Source organism: Mercenaria mercenaria, chromosome 3, assembly GCF_021730395.1.
Source record: "Mercenaria mercenaria strain notata chromosome 3, MADL_Memer_1, whole genome shotgun sequence".
Classification (NCBI taxonomy): domain Eukaryota; kingdom Metazoa; phylum Mollusca; class Bivalvia; order Venerida; family Veneridae; genus Mercenaria; species Mercenaria mercenaria.
This window is the reverse complement of record NC_069363.1, coordinates 13,684,552-13,707,267: the sequence shown is the minus strand read 5'-3', so window position 1 is coordinate 13,707,267 and position 22,716 is coordinate 13,684,552. Positions and strand designations below refer to the sequence as shown.

The 22,716-nt window shown below is 35.9% G+C and overlaps 1 protein-coding gene and 1 long non-coding RNA gene across 9 annotated transcripts in view; one reads left to right on the top strand and one right to left on the bottom strand.

Annotated features, from left to right (window-relative positions):
- LOC123525401 (cAMP-specific 3',5'-cyclic phosphodiesterase 4C-like) overlaps positions 1-22,716 on the bottom strand; it is an 831,602-nt gene that overhangs the window by 452,502 nt on the left and 356,384 nt on the right. The window contains exon 1 of one of the 8 annotated variants that reach the window (XM_045304425.2): positions 373-826. The exons of the other annotated variants lie outside the window; for them this stretch is intronic. Within the exon in view, the coding sequence (XP_045160360.2) occupies positions 373-488 (116 nt within the window). The 5' untranslated portion in view covers positions 489-826. Of the gene's footprint in view, positions 1-372; positions 827-22,716 lie in introns of those variants that run through there. 8 annotated transcript variants of the gene reach the window in all.
- The window catches only part of LOC128555505 (uncharacterized), a 139,003-nt gene that overhangs the window by 54,929 nt on the left and 61,358 nt on the right, over positions 1-22,716 (top strand). The window lies entirely within an intron of this gene.

The following is a 22,716-nucleotide window of genomic DNA, read 5'->3' as shown; positions in this document are numbered from 1 at the left end:
ATTCCTAGAAGATATTGATGATTTCACACAGCTGATGCAAATGATATCACACAAAACACATTCAAGACAAATTTCATGTAGATTTTAAGTAACACTAACATGGTCAACTCCATATGGGACTTGCTGCCTTTAGTGGTGAAGAAAGACCCCATAAGCCCTCCAGGCACTTTTGTGGGCTCGTGGTAGGTACATTGGAAGAACCCCTGACCTCCCTCAGTCCAGCTAGATAACTATCTCACTAGCCATTGATTCAAACTATTCAACTATGGAGGTCTCATAGAAAAAAGAAGCATTTAGGCTGGGTTTTTTTACGCAGAAATTTTATATAGTGAACACGCATCTATATATTTATAGAAACTAAATTCTTCCTACCTTGTATGTTTCTTCCTCCGTCTCGGTATCAGACCCATTTTCTTGAACTTTTTATAAACTGCGTTAGCTGCCATGTTGTTTCGTGTGTGAATCAAGGGGCAAATTTCAACCCCCATGTCAGCTACGCAGAAACAAGCAACAATTCCGTGCCAATTTTCGTGTTCATGTAAATACTCATTCTCCAAAACAATTGCACTTTTTTTGCACAGGTATTTTCCAATCTCTCCAGTTTGTATTAAGGTTAGCACTAGTTTTTCTGAAACTATATTCTAAACTGAAATTCCAATAAGATCTTAAATTCCTTTTCTAATCTTTGGTATTAACAATTCTTTCTCCAGTATTCTCTATATATTTTCCTCCTTAAATTCTTGCAAATGTGCTATTTATCTATACATTTGTGTATTCTTGCAATGTGATACATATGTGTTTAAAACTCCTATAGGTAAGCAATTACTTACACTGATACATTAGAATCTCTCTCCAGTCATTATCTATCATCGTTTATTTTTTTCTGTCAGAGATTCTACTGATTTTTAACTTTCTCACATAAACTTCTGCCATACCTATATAGAATACAGTTATGTACATGAACTGGCAAAGGCATTAATTATGGCCAATTACCTTGTTACAAATACTGACCAGTTGCTTCATATACCATACTGACAGATTTCTTAGCTATGATCCACTGAATAATGCAACTTAGGTATCAAATAACAGGTATCCTGAAAGTTGACCTGGTTGTGTGTTTGTACACTGACCACAGGTAAATAGGTAAATCATCAGCAGGTATACTGCCAAAAAAAAAGCTAACACTCAACACCACTGTGACCTTAACCTTGAATGAATGTTTTCTGAACTTATTTAGATACAATGTAATTAAATAAATACAAAATACATCAAATGTGATTCAATATAATTATCTTAATTTACCATCTTGTACATTTTTTAAAGGCTCATAATGACCCTTTGTTTATAATGTGGTTGCCATATTTTTCATTGTGAACATTAAATATTATAACTTTTTGTTAAATTATTTTTCCCATAATTATTTTCTCTAATATTGGTCAAAGGTTTAAATACGGATTAATAAAGTAGACAGTTTTAGTGAATCCAAAGTTTTATATTACCTCCCTTGACTGTACAAGTTCATGTGCAGTATTAAACAAGAGGGCCAAGATGGCCCTAGGTCGCTCACCTGAGTAACATACCCTGAAAGTGTAAACATGTTTGAGGCCAAGATGGCTCTAGGTCACTCACCTAAGTAACATACCCTGAAAGTGTAAACATGTTTGACCTAGTGATTTCATGAAGACAAATATTCTGACTAATTTTCATTAAGACTGGACCAAAATTGTGGCCTCTTGAGTGTAAACAAGCATTTTCTTTGATTTGACCTAAAGACCTAGTTCTTGATCCCACATCACAAACATTTATACTTGTCAAAGATTTCATAAAAACAAACATTCTGACAAAGTTTTGGGAATACTGGAGTGAAAAAGTGGCCTATAGAGTGTATACAAGCTTTTCCTTTGATTTGACCTTGTGACCTAGTTTTTGATCCCATGTGACCCAGATTAAAAATCATCCAAGACATCATGATAACAAACATTCTGACCAAGTTTTATGAAGGTAGAATAAAAAATGTGGCCCCTAGAGTGTAACCAAGCGTATTCTTTGACTTGACCTGGTGACCTAGTTTTTGACCAAGATAAAAATTCATACGAGATTTCATGCAGACAAACATTCTGACAAACTTTCATGCACATCAAATGAAAAATGCAGCCCCTACTGCATACACAAGATTTTTCTTTGATTTTAACAGGTGACTTAGTTTTTGACCCTAGATTCAAACTTGGGCTAAAGATCATCAAGATAAACATTTTGACCAAGTTTCATGAACATATGATCATAAACATGGCCTCTAGAGTGTTAATAAGCTTTTCCTTTGATTTGACCAAGTGACCTAGTTTTTGATCCCATATGACCCAGATTCAGATTTGACCTAGAAGTCATCAAGACAAATATTCTCATGAATTCTCATAAGTTTCAAACTTAAACTGTTGACCCTAGAGTGTTCACAAGATTTTCCTTTGATCAGGCCCTACTGACCTAGTTTTTGACAAAACATGACCCAGTTTCAATCTTGACCTAGAGATAATCAAGACAAACATTCTGACCAAGTTTCATAAAGATCGAGTCACAACTATGGCCTCTAGAGTGTTCACAAGCTTTTCCTTTGATTTGACCGGGTGACCTAGTTTCTGATCCCACATGACACAGATTCGAATTTGACCTAGAAGTCATCAAGACAAATATTCTGAAAGTTTCAAACTTAAATTGTGGTCTCTAGAGTGTTAACAAGTTTTTGACCCCATATGACCCAGTTTCGAACTTGACGCATGACAAACGACGCACACCGCACGACAGACATCGACGGATACCATACAATGACCGGTCACAATAGCTCACCTCAGGTGAGCTATAAAGTTCATGTGCAGTATTAAAACTTACCCTGCCAAATTTCTCAAATGAACTTGTCCGTCTTTCAATTTGGACAGTACCATTAATTGTTAAAAGGGATGCTTACCAAAATGATACTGACTGAATGGCAAACAGTGCAGATCATGGTCAGACTGTACAGATGTGCAGGCAGATCATGATCTACACTGGTCGCAAAGGCAGAATCAATTGTGTCCAGCATGATATGGGTGAAATGAAGTGTTTTTCTAACCATGCAGTTATGCATAAAGTCTATTTGGACAGCTTATCATAAAATTTAAAGCCTTATGTAACTTTAAGTATTAACAATCCATCTTTTGAAAAAGTAGTAGTTTTTTAACCGAACCAGAATTTTTGATTCTGCATACATGGCCTCCATAATTTACTGACAACTTCTACACATAAATCACAGGTGGAGGATGCATAATATTCTCTTCTGTTACATCTTCAAAGAAAACACTGCCTAATAAAGCACCAGTCCTGTCATCCAATTTGCAGCTGCTAAACTATTAGTCTACTGAGCTTACCACATGGGTCTGCTTTTCTTTACAAATGTCATTATTTCAAGTATCCATCATACAGAACAGTATGGCAGAACATGAAATGGTCGGACAGAGTGTTGGTAAAGGGGCTGTTTGTTTATCAAATATTTCTGTGTTTTGATGATATACTCTTAAACCTTAAAGAGAAATCAAGGAAAAACCGTGTTACAGAAAAGGTGGAAGCAGTGAGAATAATGTCAAATACTGGGAGAGAGCAGTTAGACAGTTAATATAATCCATGAATATCATTGCACAAGATAAATTTAACCAAAATGTTTTATATAATTTGTGGTATTAAGACCTACATTCAGAAATTCCAGACAAATTTAATCATTATCCAGTAAATTTCATTCCAAGTTCTATCTTAATCACATCACAGCACTTCACCTATATACAATTCTATTTGAACATTCATTGAGGATAATAAATGCAGTGGAATTACTAATTATTCCGGCATGCAAAGCTTGGAATTCATTTAGCTTTATATTATCAGCAAGCTAGTTCTTTGCAATTTATTTGATGTTTTAATGGTTTCTAGCAACAACAAATACACCATGTTACAAATCAAAGCCTTGAAATGTCTGATGATTGAGGGTTTGAATGCCAGGGTTTGAATGCCAGTCTATGAATATACATGAATGAGAAACAAATACAAATTTAATGTGCCTCATATCTAAGATGAACTGAGACTGCCTGACCCAGCTTGTGATGTATTACCATGGGCTGGAATATCTTAACATTGACAGATCTTATATAATCTAAATGTGTCAGTGTGAGTGGATACAGGTTGAATAAGAACTTCATTGATAATTCATCCGCATTGTTCATGAACGGGACTATTTTGTGTAGCACATGAACATCCTTTGGATGTGATCCGGAATAAAATAAAGATGCTATGACTGTCAGAAATACACTTTCACTTTGGTAGCGGGATAAACCCGCAACCAAAAAAATAACCCATATCTATTCAGAAAATCATTTTTAGTACTGAATTAACAGCAAACATTTTCAAATCAGCTTTTTATGAATATCTGGCACATTTATTCTTGCATGCCGGTCAGCATCTTCCTCACGTTTTCGCAAGTGCTATAAAAACTTGTCTTACACTCCAAGGTGTAAGATGACTTGTATGCTGTAATTTATGAATGAATGCTAAATTCATATGCTACTATAATAAAATATTACTTAGAAAGAAAAGTATTCATTTTACTTTATTTCTTCTATTAACTGAAGAATACAGCATGCAAGAAAAATAATCTATATATATAATAGCTGAAGATGTGGTGGAAATATCTGGCTCTCAGAGAACTGTTTTGTGGTAACGAGGCTTTGCTGAGTTACAAAAACTACTGAAATAGTAACCCTCAAGCCAGATACAGTCAAAACTCGGTATCTCAAACTCGCTTACCTCGAAATTCTGCTTAAGTCGAAGAAATTTTCAGGTCCCGTCAAAGTTCCTTCTTTATTTATGTAATTCAGCTTCGGTTACGTCAAAATTTGACTTACCAAGACTCCAGATATGTCGAAAAGAATTTTCAGTCCCGTCAATAAAATTCAAGTGCATTTTGAACTCGGTAAGTCAAAGTGAGAAAAATATGCGATAAAATTTCACACGTCGTTGCGAATGTGGTTGGTTTTTAACACAGGTCCATGTTTATTGCCTAACCAGAAAGCCGTGATGCCGACATATCAAAGGTGCGGCGATTATCAAAGTGAGATGATGTCATACCTGTTTGCCGTGCCATGATGATAATTGTTTGATGTAAACATTAGATTTCTTAAATCAGCAGTCATTGTTTTTGAGACTTTATGAAAATTGCTTTTAATTTAAACTAATGAATTAATTAGTTTGAACAGTTGGGATCTTTAATAAGGATTAATTAGAGGTGATCGCGATGAGACTGTATAAAAATTAACTTCTTGGGGGAAAACATCAGTCGTTCAAAATGTCAGATCGAAATGCTGTCAATCCAACGGGAGAGAAACGCGGTACAAAAAGGAAGCTTGACTCAAAAACATTTGAAGTTAGTATCTTTTTTATTCTTCTAAAAACTGAAAACTTATAAAACTGATAAACACAAACTGTACGGAATCGTGTTCGCGTAAAGTGCTGACAGCGTATACACGACATCAAGGAAACATTTTGTTTTATTTAATCTTTTCGTAATGTGTACTTATTTCGTCTATATGCGTCCCTCCTCGTAACTCGAATTTCGGTTATCTCGAAATAAAAAGCATGGTCCCTTGAAATTCGAGATACCGAGTTTCGACTGTATTTCCATCCCCAACTTCAACCAGAGAAAAGGTGTTAAAATCTTTATCCTTAGTGCATAATGTTTAAAACTGCCCCTGAAAGATTCAGTTCCTATTATGTTTATGAATCAAATTCATCTAGATCATTAAGACCAGTTTTTTACCTGTGTTTGACTGTTCATGAACATTAATTTTGCATTTGATATATAACTGAACATTAATTTAGAACAGTTCAAAAACTTTTCTCAAGATTTCATGGAGTTTTTCAATAGTTCATGTTACATTCTTGAACGTTTTAATAACTGTTCCTTAACACTGAAGTTCTTAAAACAATTTCTACTTTTGCTCTTGAAGTTGCTTTACAATTAAGAACAGTTTAAAAATTCATTTAGTTGTAATGTTAGGACCTATCATGAACAGTGAAAGTCCTTAAAATGATCTACTTCTGTTCTTGAAGCTATTTCAAGAACCGTGCAGGCGGACCATGGTCTGCACTGTTAACTATTCAATCAGTAAATTTTCAGTGAACACCCCTTTAAACAATAAATGGTACTGCTCAAACTGAATGATGGATCAGTCCATTTTCAGCAGGGTAAATGTTAAGGAATCTATATCTGGAAAGACAGATAACTTACAGGGAATTAATGAAAAAGAAGGGAGATAACTATGCAATTTAAGGAAAGTGATCTGATCACCTACTTAGCAAACCTGGAGATTTACAAATAATGAGACATATTTTTTCTTCAGTCTAAGCCATAGGAACATGAAGTAAAGTAAATATTTCATAATTATATGATTGGTCTAGACTGGGTCAAATTCAAAGAAAAATGCACTCAGTATCCACTTGTAAGTAACAGGTTGCAGAAGAGGAACCATTCAGAGAAGTGATTGAAAATATTATTGCTGCTTGCAAACAAGCCTCAATGTGATTGCTTATGCTGAGGTGCTCACCTAAAGAAATGTGTGTGAACAAAATCTTGGAACAATTTACTTTGGATAGGAAGTCCAATCCATCAAGTCCAGTCATGCATATATGTAGATATTTCATTCACTTACGAACTTGTTTGATGAGCTGATAATGTGTGTTACTCTAGCTTTAAACAAGTGCCAAACCATGTTTTCATACATAATTATTGTAGGAAATACCAATCAATATATCCATGTAGTACTAGACAATTAGTAGTCAAGCACTCAATTCTTTACTTTCTCACAGTTCACTACCTCAATAGGTAAAAACAAAACAAAAAAGAAAAATCACCACTACAGAATCATTACTCCTCTAAAGCTGAATACTGCACACGTTCATCACCCTTGTTTTATAAAGTCCATCATTTCATATTCAAGGTAGATTTCTATATCCTTTAATCATTATCATAACGTTAAAAGATTATTTTAGTTTAGCTTATACAAACTTATTTAAGCTTGTGATAAAAGCTTTCATTCGGGGGGAAAAAACTAGTACTAACGTCATACGGGAATGTGTAGTTGTGACGGGCCACGCGGGGCTCGAACCCACAACCTCTGGGTTGTGCAGTAAACAAACAAACCATAAGACCACAACTCCCTATAAGATTACAGGTGAATGAAAGAATTTCAGTAGCAATTGCATTCAATGCAGTCCTCACTGTAAGCAATCTGGTTTTCCACAGTGTTTCAATTTTCATTAAAATCAAGCTAAAATGACTCAATGTATAATGAAACCATTTTTTCTCTCACTTTTACGACTGATAAAATCCTGCTCTGAGTGCTCATGGGAATATATATCAATTTCACATATTTTTCAAGTTTATAATGTTACCACAGCCACTACACTACATTGTATAACATATAAAATTCACGATGTTTTCACGATATACTTTTTTCTGGTAATGTATATGAAAAATCTTTTTATGTATCCTATATATTTTGTTCCTTCACAGCAAATCCGAAGTAATATTTTGATATTTTCCTGAATCAATAGTGGTCTCAAACACTATTCAATTAATCTACATCCATTTTTTTTTACTTTTTCCTGATCAATTGAAAGAAAGTGAGTTACTGGTGTAACTGCCTGACTACCCACCACAGCTGTTACACAGAGGAGAATATATGTTTCAATACTGAACATTTTCATTTGATAAAGAATTTTCCCCAGCTCAAGAATCTCAGTTAGTCTGCTTATAACTTATTAGGGGAATTTTCAGCTCATTTGAGAAATTCATATTTATCAATGATGATTTATGAGAAATTGTAAACTCCTCTGCATCATGATCACATTAGATGCTGGAAACAATAACTAACAAACTTATATGAAGATTTCTCTTTTTTGTCTCTCCCAGGTGTACCTCCATTAGGAGACTCTTTAAATGCTATCGAGTTTGATCCCCAACAAGTGCGGGTATATCTGTAGGGATTTATTAAAAATATATAGTATATATGAGAGAAGTTGTATTCAACATGCAGAGAGCATCTCTACCAACATGATGTTTGACAATATGAAAGAATGAAGAAAATGTGCCATTAAAATGTGACACTGACAAACATCTACAAAACCTTTCTGGAAATTCAATTAATTTAGTGCCTTGAGTAAATTGTGTAAAACAAGAGGGCCATGATGGCCCTATATCACTCACTTGAGTTTAGTGCTTACTTGAACAAATTTCTTTGCTAAAGCTTCAAAAATAAAAAAGTAGGCGAGTAGGTCACAGTAAAGACAATTCAAGATAACTATTGAAATCTGTATGAAAAATTATACAGGTGGTCCAAATCTCTTTGCTGTCACTTCAAAAACAACAAGAGGGCCATGATGGCCCTATATCGCTCACCTGAGTAGAGTTGCTTGCTTGAACAAATTTCTAAGCTAAAGCTTTAAGATCTAGGCCTTCTGGTTTATTTTTAGCAAATTTATGAAGATTTCCCTATGCACAATCAAGTAACCCTGGGGCTGGGTCATTTTGACCCTGGGGGGTCAAGATTTAAACAAATACTGTAGAGGTCCACTAGGCAATGCTACATGTTAAATATCAAAGCTCTAGGCCTTCTGGTTTATTTTTAGAAAATTTTGAAGATTTTTCTATGTACAATCAAGTAACCCCATGGGGCGGAGCCAATTTGACCCCGGGGGTCATGATTTGAACAAATTTTGTAGAAGTCTACTAGGCAATGCTACACATCAAACATCTAAGATCTAGGCCATCTGGTTTATTTTTAGAAAAATTTTTAAGATTTTCATATGTAAAATTAAGTGACCCCTGGGGTGGGGTCAATTTTGACCCTGGGGGTCAAGATTTGAACAAATGTTATAGAGGTCCACTAGGCCATGCTACATGTGAAATATATAAGCTCTAGGCCTTCTGGTTTATTTTTAGAAAATTTTTGAAGATTTTCATATGTAAAATCAAGTGACCCTGGCCGCGGGGCCACTTTTGACCCCGAGGGTCATGATTTAAAAAATTTCTGTAGAGGTCCACTAGGCAATGCTACATGTGAAATATCTAGGCTCTAGGCCTTCTGGTTTATTTTTAGAAATTTTTTTAAGATTTTCATATGTAAAATCAAGTGACCCCTGGGGTGGGGTCAATTTTGACCCCGGGGTCATGATTTGAACAACTTTAGTAGAGGTCCACTAGGCAATGCTACATATCAAATATCTAAGCTCCAGGGCTTATGCTTTTTGAGAAGAAGATTTTTTAAGATTTTCCTATGTACAATCAAGTAACCCCTGGGGCAGGGTCAATTTTGACCCTGGGGTCATGATTTGAACAACTTTAGTAGAGGTCCACTAGGCAATGCTACATGTCAAATATCTAAGCTCTAGGGCTTCCGGTTTTTGAGAAGAAGATTTTTTAAGATTTTCCTGTGTAAAATCAAGTGACCCCGGCGGTGAGGCCAATTTTGACCCCAAGGGTCATGATTTAAACAATTTTGTAGAGGTCCATTAGGCAATGCTACATGTGAAATATCTAAACTCTAGGCCTTCTGGTTTATTTTTAGAATTTTTTTTAAGATTTTCGTATGTAAAATCAAGTGACCCCTGGGGTCATGATTTGAACAACTTTAGTAGAGGTCCACTAGGCAATGCTACATGTCAAATATCTAAGCTCCAGGGCTTATGCTTTTTGAGAAGAAGATTTTTAAAGTTTTTCCTATGTAAAATCAAGTGACCCCTGGGGCGGGGTCAATTTTGACCCCGGGGGTCATGATTTAAATAAATTTTGTAGAGGTCCACTAGACAATGCTACATGTGAAATATCTAAGCTCTAGGCCTTCTGGTTTATTTTTAGAAATTTTTTGAAGATTTTCATATGTAAAATAAAGTGACCCCTGGGGTGGGGTCAATTTTGACCCGGAGGTCATGATTTGAACAACTTTAGTAGAGGTCCACTAGGAATGCTACATGTCAAATATCTAAGCTCTAGGGCTTCTGCTTTTTGAGAAGAAGATTTTTTAAGGTTTTCCTATGTAAAATCAAGTGACCCCTGGGGTGGGGTCAATTTTGACCCCGAGGTCATGATTTGAACAAATTTGGTAGAGGTCCACTAGGCAATGCTTCACACCAAATATCTAAGCTCTAGGGCTTCTGGTTTTTGAGAAGAAGATTTTTATTTTTTTTCCTTTCGGTTGCCATGGCAACCAGAGTTATCCATGGAATTCAATTCTTTGAACAATTTTGAAAGGCGGACCGCCCAAGGATCATTCCTGTGAAGTTTGGTGAAATTCTGCCCAGTGGTTTTCAAGAAGAAGATTTTTTTTACAAATTGTTGACGCACGACGGACGACGGACATCAAGCGGTCATAATAGCTCACCTTGTCACTTCGTGACAGGTGAGCTAATAAAGTTGGTCAGTAGGTCAGGGTTAAGAATATTAAATATGAGTATTGAAATCTGTATCCAAAATTATACACATGGTGCAAATTTCTACGCAGTATTTTCAAAAACAAGGAAGTAGGTCAGTCGGTCACAATTAAGACTATTCAAGATAAGTATTACTTTGCTGTAACTTCAAAAAATAAGAAAGTAGGTCAGTAGGTCAAAATTAAGACTAATCAAGATGAATATTGAAATATGTATCAAAAACTTTACATGTGGTCCAAATCTCTTTGCCGTAGCTTCAAAAACAAGAAAGTAGGTCACTAGGTCAGGGTTAAGAATATTAAAGAGGAGTATTGAAATCTGTATCAAGTTATATACTTTTTGCAAATATCTATACTGTACCTTCAAACAAGTTTTATTAAAGTTGATTGCAAAATGTGGTCTCTATCGTGTTCACAAGCCAAAAATAGCAAATTTTGGCCCTTTAAGGGGCTGTAACTCTGGAACCCATGATGGGATCTGGCCAGTTTTCGAAAGGAATTGAGATATTATGTCAATACAAGTTGTGTGCAAGTTTGAATAAAATTGATTGCAAGATGAGGTCTCTATCATGTTCACTGGCCAAAAATTTTTTTTTTTTGGCTAGTGAACATGATAGAGACCACAAAAACAACAACAAATTTTGGCCCTTTAAGGGGCCATAACTCTGGAACCCATGATGGGATCTGGCCAGTTTTTGAAAGGAACCGAGATATTATGCCAATACTAGTTGTGTGCAAGTTTGAATAAAATTGATTGCAAGATGTTGTCTCTATCGTGTTCACAGGCCAAAAATTACAAATTTTGGCCCTTTAAGGGGCCATAACTCTGAAATCTATGACGGGATCTGGCCAGTTTTCGAAAGGAACTGAGATATTATGCCAATACAAGTTGCATGCAAGTTTAATTTAAATTGCTTGCAAAATGTGGTCTCTGTTGTGTTCACAAGAAATTGTGGACAGACGATGGACAAAGGGCGATCACAAAAGCTCACCCTGTCACTACATGACAGGTGAGCTAAAAACAGTATTGGTACCATGAATGTCAAGGTCAAAGTTAGAATACCAATGCATCCATGACAGACATCTATTTTGTTTTGACCTCAGCTAAAGGTGTACATGGATAATTATATAGTTTACTTATACTTTACTATATTACAATATGTCATTTTTCATTTTTGGGGTGGGTGGAGGGGTTGGGGATTGGGATGGGGTATGGGGCAGCCAGCCTTTATACATCTGATAGCCTCAAATTGTGACATCAGTCTTTTTTGTAAAAAATCTAACCATGTTTCACTTGCAAAACCTTTTAGTTCTATTTATAATTGCTTAAGTGAAGGGACTGTGCAACAGTCCAAATGAAAAAAGGTTTCAACTTCTGCAAATTGCTTTTTAAATTTTAACCTTTAGCTTGCTGGCGGCAAATGATACTGTCTTTGCGACCAGCGCAGACCCAAGATGTGCAAGCTGATCATGGTCTGCACTGTTCGCTATATAATTTCAGTCAGTAAAATTTCAGTGAATACCCCACTGAATAATAAGTGGTAACTGCCCAAATGAATGATGGTCCAGTCCATTTTAGAAATTTAGCACGGTAAACGTTAAAATTACTTTGTATGAAATATTCATGCTTAGCATTATAATCTGAAATCATTTAATTTCATAGGCTCAATATTTTGTGGTTTTGTCAAAAATGGCAAAAATTTAAAAAATAGAATGAATGGGCGTTTTACTTCTTTGTTGAGATTAATTTTGCAGATTGACTCAATGTAAGATTTAAACCCCCCCCACCCCACCTACAAATATTAAGGATTTAAGAGTGATACTAACAAAACAAGGCAGTCTGAAAGACAGCTAAATCCCCCGCCACTGCTATGGATAGTGAAAGGGTAAAACCTTTGATTTTAGCTGTGACCTTGACCTTGAACTGACACGGCTGACTCATGAATTCTGCACAACGTCTTGATGAGGTGATCATTTCACCAAAGTTTCATGAAAATCCTTCAAGGGGTTTAGGAGATACAGAGCTGAAACCTTTGACCTTCAGTTTTGACCCTGACCTTGAGTTGACATGGCTGATTCATGAGTTCTTGATGAGGTGATCATTTGACCAAAGTTTGATAAAATCCTTCAAGGGGTTAAGGAGATACAGAGTGGACACCAAATGGAAGGCTCAAACCTTCGACCCTTCGACCTTGACCTTGAGCTGGCATGGTTGACTCATAATTTCTGCACATCGTCTTGATGAGGTAATCATTTGACCCAGGTTTTATAAAATTCCTTCAAGGGGTTTAGGAGATATAGAGTGGACACGAAATGGAAGGCTCAAACCTTTGACCTTCAGTTGTGACCTTGACCTTGAGCTGACATGGCTGACTCATAAGTTCTGCACATCGCCTTGATGAGGTGATCGTTTGACCAAAGTTTGATGAAAATCCTTCAAGGGGTTTAGGAGATATAGAGCAGACACAAAATGGAAGGTTCAAACCTTTGACCCTAAGTTGTGACCTTGACCTTGAGCCGGCATGACTGACTCATGGGTTCTGCACATCGCCTTGATGAGGTGATCATTTGACCCAAGTTTTATAAAATTCCTTCAAGGGGTTTAAGAGATATAGAGCGGACACAAAATGGAAGGCTCAAACCTTTGACCTTGAGTTGTGACCTTGACCTTGAGCTGGCATGGCTGACTCATGGGTTCTGCACATCGTCTTGATGAGGTGATCATTTGATCCAAGTTTTATAAAATTCCTTCAAGGGGTTTAGGAGATATAGAGCGGACACAAAATGGCAGGCTCAAACCTTTGACCTTGAGTTGTGACCTTGACCTTGAACCGACAAGGCTGACTCATGGGTTCTGCACATCGTCTTGATGAGGTGATCATTTGACCCAAGTTTCATGAAAATCCTTCAAGGGGTTTAGGAGATATGGACCGGACACGAATTTGTTACGGACGGAAGGACGGACGCAGACCATTCCTATAATCCCTCCGCCACGGCGGGGGATTAACCAATTCCAAGGAAGGGTGCCCCAGTACTCTCCTAGAAACTCTGCACACCCTCTAAGCCAAAATCCTAGTTCTGCCCATTTTTACTTCAAGGCTTGCAATTGCTGATAAAATTGCTCTTATTGTGGTATCATCATAAAGGGTAATAGTAAACACACTGTTTGCCTTAAAGATCTTTTGTCAACAAAGCCTTAGGATTTCCGGAAGCTGGTTATTACCCTTCTCTTAAATATATTCATTAATACAGTCTGGTTTGCATCTATCTAAGCTATGGATTACTTAGGCAATGGTCAGACAAATGTTTTCTAAGTCTGATATTTGCCTGATATTTTCATGTGGCTAATAGTTCTGGTATCAGCAGAAAATTTTGAGACCATTGTCAATGCCACTGACTTTGCAGAGTATTAAATTTTGTTTGTTTGTCTGTTTAGGGTTTAGTTGTTTTTTTCAACAGTATTTCAGAATATGCTTAGTATATACTTAGTTTTTGTGGTTTAAGCAGAAAGTATTACTTTGAGACCATTGTTATAATGTTATGTCACACTAAAAAATATTTGCTGAGTATAAAGGTAAAGTTTCTTGTGTAAGGTAGGAAGTCAGCGAAAGTTGCCCCCCTGGAACAACCAGCCAAATCCAAGACAGGTGTGTTAATTACCTCCATCCAGTCTGGAAACAACACCAGCTTAAGTAGTCTATCAGCTATGACTGGGAATCGAACTGGGATCACTGGTGCTGTATTCCCTGCACCAATGACACTTTATATGCTTAGTTTTTGTGGTATAAGCACAATCTGTTACTTCGAGACTGTTGGTAATGTCATGTGACAATGGTTAGTTTTGGTGCAAACTTGTTATTCAATCAGATAGGACATATTACAGAATGTTTCCTGTATGCTTAGTTGTGGTGTAAACTTGTTATTAATAGGAAATGTTTCCTGTATGCTTAGTTTTAGTGTAAACTTGTTATTGATAGGACATGTTACAGACTGTTTCCTGTATGCTTTAATTTTGGTGCAAACTTTTTATTGATAGAACATATTACAGAATGTTTCCTGTATGCTTTAAGTTTCGGTGCAAACTTGTTATTGATAGGACATATTACAGACTGTTTCCTGTATGCTTAGTTTTGGTATAAACTTGTTATTGATAGGACATATTACAGACTGTTTCCTGTATGCTTAGTTTTGGTATAAGTTTTGGTGCAAACTTGTTACTGATAGGACATATTACAGACTGTTTCCTGTATGCTTAGTTTTGGTGCAAACTTGTTATTGATAGGACATATTACAGACTGTTTCCTGTATGCTTAGTTTTGGTGTTGACTTGTTATTGATAGGACATATTACAGACTGTTTCCTGTATGCTTAGTTTTGGTGCAAACTTGTTATTGATAGGACATATTACAGACTGTTTCCTGTGTACTTAGTTTTGGTGTAAACTTGTTATTGATAGGACATATTACAGACTGTTTCCTGTATGCTTAGTTTTGGTGCAAACTTGTTATTGATAGGACATATTACAGACTGTTTCCTGTATGCTTAGCTTTGGTGTAAACTTGTTATTGATAGGACATATTACAGAATGTTTCCTGCATTGGTGTAAACTTGTTATTGATAGGACATATTTAGTTTTGGTGCAAACTTGTTATTGATAGGACATATTACAGAATGTTTCCTGTATGCTTAGTTCTGGTGTAATATTACAGACTGTTTCCTGTATGCTTAGCTTTGGTGTAAACTTGTTATTGATAGGACATATTACAGAATGCTTCCTGCATTGGTGTAAACTTGTTATTGATAGGACATATTACAGACTGTTTCCTGTATGCTTAGTTTTGGTGCAAACTTGTTATTGATAGGACATATTACAGACTGTTTCCTGTATGCTTAGTTTTGGTGTTGACTTGTTATTGATAGGACATATTACAGACTGTTTCCTGTATGCTTAGTTTTGGTGCAAACTTGTTATTGATAGGACATATTACAGACTGTTTCCTGTGTACTTAGTTTTGGTGTAAACTTGTTATTGATAGGACATATTACAGACTGTTTCCTGTATGCTTAGCTTTGGTGTAAACTTGTTATTGATAGGACATATTACAGACTGTTTCCTGTATGCTTAGTTTTGGTGCAAACTTGTTATTGATAGGACATATTACAGACTGTTTCCTGTATGCTTAGCTTTGGTGTAAACTTGTTATTGATAGGACATATTACAGAATGTTTCCTGCATTGGTGTAAACTTGTTATTGATAGGACATATTTAGTTTTGGTGCAAACTTGTTATTGATAGGACATATTACAGAATGTTTCCTGTATGCTTAGTTCTGGTGTAATATTACAGACTGTTTCCTGTATGCTTAGCTTTGGTGTAAACTTGTTATTGATAGGACATATTACAGAATGCTTCCTGCATTGGTGTAAACTTGTTATTGATAGGACATATTACAGACTGTTTCCTGTATGCTTAGCTTTGGTATAAGCTTGTTATTGACAGGACATATAATGTTTCCTGCATTGGTGCAAACTTGTTATTGATAGGACATATTAGAGAATGTTTCCTGTATGTTTAGTTTTGGTGTAAACTTGTTTTTGATAGGACATATTACAGAATGTTTCCTGTATGCTTAGTTTTGGTGGAATAAGCAGGAATTATGCTTATTTTGAGACCTTTGTCATATAAAGCAGATAGTTACATAGACATTGATATGATTGGATTAGGATTAAGCCAAACTCACATTTTCAGATATTTGCCCTTAGAAACAGAAACAAGTGGGAGGGCTAAATTGTCTAGAAAATCTAAACCCTCTGTTAATGTCTTAGAGAGATATTAATTGTAAGATTTTTCCAGTAATTGAAATGATTTCCTTAAAACTGAATGCAAATCATGTTCTGTCAGAAAAATACCCTAGTTACTGCTAACTGAATTCTATCTCAGAATATTTACAGTTACTCAGTGCTGTTTGAATTTGATTTTAAAAAATCTGATAAAACTTAAGGAAATTTTTCAAATACCACAGCATTACACATCTAAAGGAAATCTGAAAAAAGTTTAAAATTTACATTCCTTTAACTTATAATTACTACAATTAATGAAAGCTTAATTGTTTCAATGTCATAACCTAAGCCTTTGTAATTGGTTACTATAGTAACTAGTCTTGGGATTTGAACCTGTTCAATGCTAGTTATTTGTCATAGACCTTAGTGTCATTCTGGTAACAAGAGAACAAGAGCTCAGCCTGAGCAGACAAGCCTAATAACGCAGTAATTTTTATTGAAAACTAATTCTGTTATTACAATTTGATGTAGTGTTACAGTAATTTAGAGGATCCTGAAAAAGTAATTTTGTCAAGTAATTGTAATGTTTGTAAGCAGTCATATCAGAAAGTCTCTTTATAACAAGCAGGCCATGATGGCCCTAGATTGCTAACACAAGTTTCAAGCCTTGATCGAACAATTTGGGTAGAGAGTTGTGCAAGAAAAATGTCATTTTGGGATGAGAAGATTTTTAAAATTTCTAATATCTGGTGAAAATTAAACCTTTTTTAAAAAGTCAATTTGGCAAGTTCAACTGGCTGCTTAAATCAAGCAGCAGCTGATAATGATTAGATACGTTTAACTGGACAGGAATGTGTTACTATGCTCTCTGCTGGCCATGCTCTTGGCACAGGGTCACCTACTAGTAATATAGAAGTTTCTGAAGAGAAGATTTTTAAAGCTCCAGAATTCTAAAGTGAAAATGAGTACTTATATACATTTAGGGAAAAGTGACCGAGGTCTCTATGTTTTTGGCAAGTTAAATTAATTTGAACTCTCTTGGTGGAAGGTCCCTATAAGGAAGATCTGTGAAAAAATATGTGAATATAATGCAGGTCAGCAGTTCCTGAAAATATTATTCAATGTTTACACTATGAATAAAGGGAAAGAGTAAACCTGTCCTCCCCCTAGCAGCCATGTTTTTTCAACAAAGCCATATAGTATGAAGGAATGGTAGAGATTCATGCAAAGAACCTGTGTGTGAAATCAATACAAGCAGACTTTCTAAGTTTCAATTAAAGTCATAATTTATAAAGAAAGTTTGGTAGAGAATCACCAAAGGATTAACATTTGCTTTTAAAATTGTATCAGCAGTTCAACAGAGAAGATCTGTATTAAATGGTCTGTGAATAAAGCAACCAAACTGAGATAGTACATTGAGACAACATCATAAATAACAGCAAATGGTTATTATATGTCTAGAAAGCAGTAGCAGAGGATCAAATTCAGATAAGCTTCTAATTAAAAAAAACATCATACCAGGGACAACTGACAGCACAGGAAATTATTTCAACAGCAAAGAAATTGATATAATATATAAGTTTCATTATTTTGTTATTATAGCTTTTGCTGTCTATGAATAATTTCACAGCCCATAATGATATTATTCATCCAATCTTATATTTTTTCAAGTACAAGCTATGCACACCCCTGACCTTGACTTCTGATCCTGACCTTTTGTCGATGAAATCTGAAGCTTTGTCACATAAAATAAATGTCCTGATACCAATCTGACTAAAGTACATCTCCAATTAACGCTATGCACATTGGATCTGAAGACGTGCTATTGATAGCCTCGTTCTGACGACCCTTCCGCTAGCCAATCAGAGCCTTACTTACAACATTTTGTATGTGAAAGTATCTATATTTAGCCTGGGTTTTCATATTTACAATTCTTATGATGACCATATTGCGACTACGCCCACGTGTTTTGAGAGAAATCATATGTCATGGTACGGACTTGGTCACATGTGTCAGACAGCCGGTTAGCTCAGTCGGTAGGGCACTAGTCCTGTAAGCGAGGGGTCCTGTGTTCGAGCCCCGGACTGACTGCACATTTTTCTCACCCTTTGACATTCAACGCTATTTTGATGTTTCAGCCAAATGCTTGTTGAAACCAGTTGTCTGATTGGTTCAAAGAAAAATAGATTTGGGAAAATAAAAATAGCAATATCAGAAATCCAAAATATACAGAAGACGAATGTGAATGTGTCATTCTCAGATCTTCGTTTAGAAGATCAAGTACTTTAGTCAGACTGGTCCTGATACTATAAACATGTGTAACAGTCTCAGGAAAAATGTGCAGCCTCGACCGGGATTCGAACCTCGGACCTTCGGCTTACCGTGCCAACACTCTACCAATTGAGTTACCGAGGCCACCCGATTTGAGACCCGCTACACACCTTCCCTCTTATTGTGAGACATTGGCACTCCTGGCCAATGTCTGCCGCAGACTGTTAACCGAATTCAGATGCACACCCCAGCCAAACTGCTTCGCCCGCATAGACTCCAAGGGTGAGCATCCCGGATGAGCCCCCAAATGTAACAGTCTCAGGAAAAATGTGCAGCCTCGACCGGGATTCGAACCTCGGACCTTCGGCTTACCGTGCCAACGCTCTACCAATTGAGCTACCGAGGCCACCCGATATGAGAACCGCTACACATGTATTTCAGGATGTCAAGCCTGGACATTATATAACAAGCACTACATGAGATATGTTAAAAATATGTACATGCCTAACTAGCTCGCAGAATCACAAATTTTTACTCAGTATTTAAAGGTGAGTATGCCTAACATTGTTACACCTTTGACATCAATGGTTAAAGTAGACTATACACACAGCCCCTTAGTAATTAACAGTGGCCTTGATCTAAGAGATACCGGCAAGAGTTTCCTTCCATAAGCATAACTGTAACTGACAATACTAATTTGATGTTACAAAAAACAAGCTTGTGCAGCAAACATGATCAATTTTAGACAAAATGGCAAGCCATTATCCCAGAAGGTCAAAGTCCAGGTCACAAACAGTTACTCAAGTCCAACTATTAGTATTCTCATAACAATTGCATGTATTGCAGAATTGTAAGTAATATGCTTGTAAGAAATTGAAATTAAGGAAATTTAACCATCTGCATGTTCCATAAACATAATGTACCAGTAATATTCAACTTTTTTTCTGCTTTTTCATTTTGCTTCAATATGTTTAGTAGTCATTTTAATATCGATATGATGTTTTTCACTAAGAAATGCCTGTTTATGTAATTTTCTCACATTTGAATTCCAGGCTATTTTTAGCAAAACTAAAATTTCACTCATATCCTTAAAATAAATTCACATTCCCTTTTGCAGAATATTTAGTCATCCTGAAACAGTGATTCATTTAATCAAATATATCTTTGAAAACATTGGCAATAAAATCCTGCTTAACACTTTCTGCAGTAAATTCCAGAAAATTGCTTAAGTACTCCATTTTAACACCCAATAAGTCCTGTGTGAAACAGTATTGTATTAATGATCCTGGTCTGAAAACACATCGTCTTTAAAAACCAATCTATATTTAACAACTGAACACTTTCAAGAAACATTAACCATAAAACGCCAATCGATAACATTCCAATCAGTAACCTTTTTTTGAAATTTTTTTCTTCCCAAATTATTTTGAATCTGATTAATGCAAGGATTTTCAGAGGAAATTCTATTAGATGGCTGTGATTTAGTGGCTATGTAAAGAAAGTCAATACTGTTGGATGTAGTAACGCAGTAACTATGTATTAATTCCTACCATTGCTAGAGCAATGACAAGGACTAAATATCTCTCACCAATGATCATAAAATGATACAATACATTACTTTTCTTAGAAAAAAAACTCTTATTAGCTAATGCACAGACATTTAAGGATGATGTACTAGAAGCTAAAGAACCCTCTAACAAACAAATTCAGTGATTATTATTCAACTTTACAATATTACACACTGTATTAGATCAATTGCAAACATCATATGAAACAGACAGAGCTAATACAAAACATAACTGAGCCAATATGAGAAAAACAGGGCCAATACGAAAAAACAGGGCCAATACGGAATTCAAGCATTTTGATTGGTTCAAAAGAGAGGGCCAATACGGAGAAGCCACTTCCGTTTGATTTTTAAATGACGCCATTTTGTTTTACATCAGAGTTATAGATTACATTTTTTTTTCACATTTTGATAAAAAAGTCATCCAACATGTTTGAATTTAATAACCAAGTATGACTGAGCGGGATGTACGTCTTCGGAGATTACAATGGTACTTTCGCTTATTCGGTATTGTGTAAAATGCAAGTGTTTCCTGTCAGAAATTCTAGCAGTTGTCAAGGAAAATAATAAGAAAATATGGAAACTCAGATTAATTAAAAGGATGAGACCTATCTTTAACAGACATTTTGATAGTGTGGACTATTTGTGCAATGATAAATAGCGATTCAAGTGCTGGAAAGTGGATGAATAAATTGGCGAACAAGAGTGTCAGTTGTGAACTGCAAACAATTTCGGATAAGAATTAAACGAGGCATGGGACTATATAATATGTGCTTGATTGGTTGTATTATCTTGATCAACACATATGTGTATAATTTTGTGTCTCGTTGCTTGCAGCCTAAAAGGAAACGACCTTTAAAGCAGTTTTTATCACAGTTCAAATGGTATGGTACTCGCTAAAGAAAATAAATAGGAATTCCAAAAAATAAGGTATGTTCTAGTTACTCTTGATTTTGTCGCATTAAAAGTATCTTTCAAAATTATCTCAAGTACCTACATACAACTCATTCTGTTTTACTGGCGAAAATGATCATGATTTCTAAAATACGTCTAAACTGTAAACAACTTGTCAAAGAATGACACGATTTTTCACCTGAACGTGCATAGCTGTCATAAGGTAACTCACAGAGTTCTTATACTGTTACCGCCAACAGTTGAAAGTTGAATAATAATATTATCATTAATCAAGCGATTTCATATTGGCCTAGTTATTTGTACTCGGGCAGTCGTATTGGCCCTCGGCCTACGGCCTTGGGCCAATACGACTACCCTTGGACAAATAACAAGGCCAATATGAAATTGCTTGATTAATAACATTATAATATAGATCCCTTGAAGAATAGTTTTTTTTTGTAAATGAGGGGACTTACATTTCAAAAGATATTTAATTTCCAGATATACTTATGGATTTCAAAACAATTAAACAGCAATAACTCTGTTGTTACCAAAGAGATCCTAATGAAAGATGTGCATGAATCACCACCCTATAGTGATTTATATTAAATTTCATAAAGACCCATCATTGGATTATTTTGTTATGTGGGAATCTAAATTTTAAACAATAAACAATTAAATGCTTTTAACTCCAGATCCAGAAAAACTTGTGCATGCACCACCCACAGTGATCTACATTTGTAAAGTTTTATGAAGATCAATCAATAGGTTACTTAGGTACAGCAAAAATCCCTACTTTTGAATGATCAAGGGAAAAAAACGCTTTTTAATACTGGGTTAAGAGAGATAAAACCATATCTGAGGAAAGGTAATGTGCTATTTAATCATTGTGAGATTTGAAAATTCTAGCTAAAATACTTTATAAGCATTTTCAGTTTCGACAGATGGACCAGTCCACAAACTGATGGATAGGTGAAATCCAGTCAACTGGACTGTTACACCAAATAAGCACTGATTCCAAGACAATACACAGGGAAATCCAGTCAGATCGACAACACTCATGAAAGTACTGACTCCAAGTCAATACACAGGGAAATCCATTCAGCTGGACAACACTCAGGAAAGCACTGACTCCAAGTCAATACACAGGTAAATCCAGTCAGCTGGACAACACCCAAGAAAGCACTGACTCCAAGGCAATACACAGGAAAATCCAGTCAGCTGGACAACACCCAGGAAAGTACTGACTCCAAAACAATTAAACACAGGGAAATCCATTCAGCTGGACAACACCCAAGAAGCATTGACTCAAAGACAATACACAGGTAAATCCAGTCAGCTGGACAACACCCAAGAAGCACTGATTCAAAGACAATACAAAGGTAAATCCAGTCAGCTGGACAACACCCAAGAAGCACTGATTCAAAGACAATACAAAGGGAAATCCAGTCAGCTGGACAACACTCAGGAAAGCACTGACTCCAAGACAATACACAGGGAAATCCATTCAGCTGGACAACACCCACAAAAGTACTGACTCGAAGTCAGTACACATGGAAATCCATTAAGCTGGACAACACCCAAGAATCACTGACTCAAAGACAATACACAAGGAAATCCATTCAGCTGGACAACACCCAAGAAGCACCAATTCAAAGACAATACACAGGGAAATCCATTCAGCTAGACAACACCCAAGAAGCA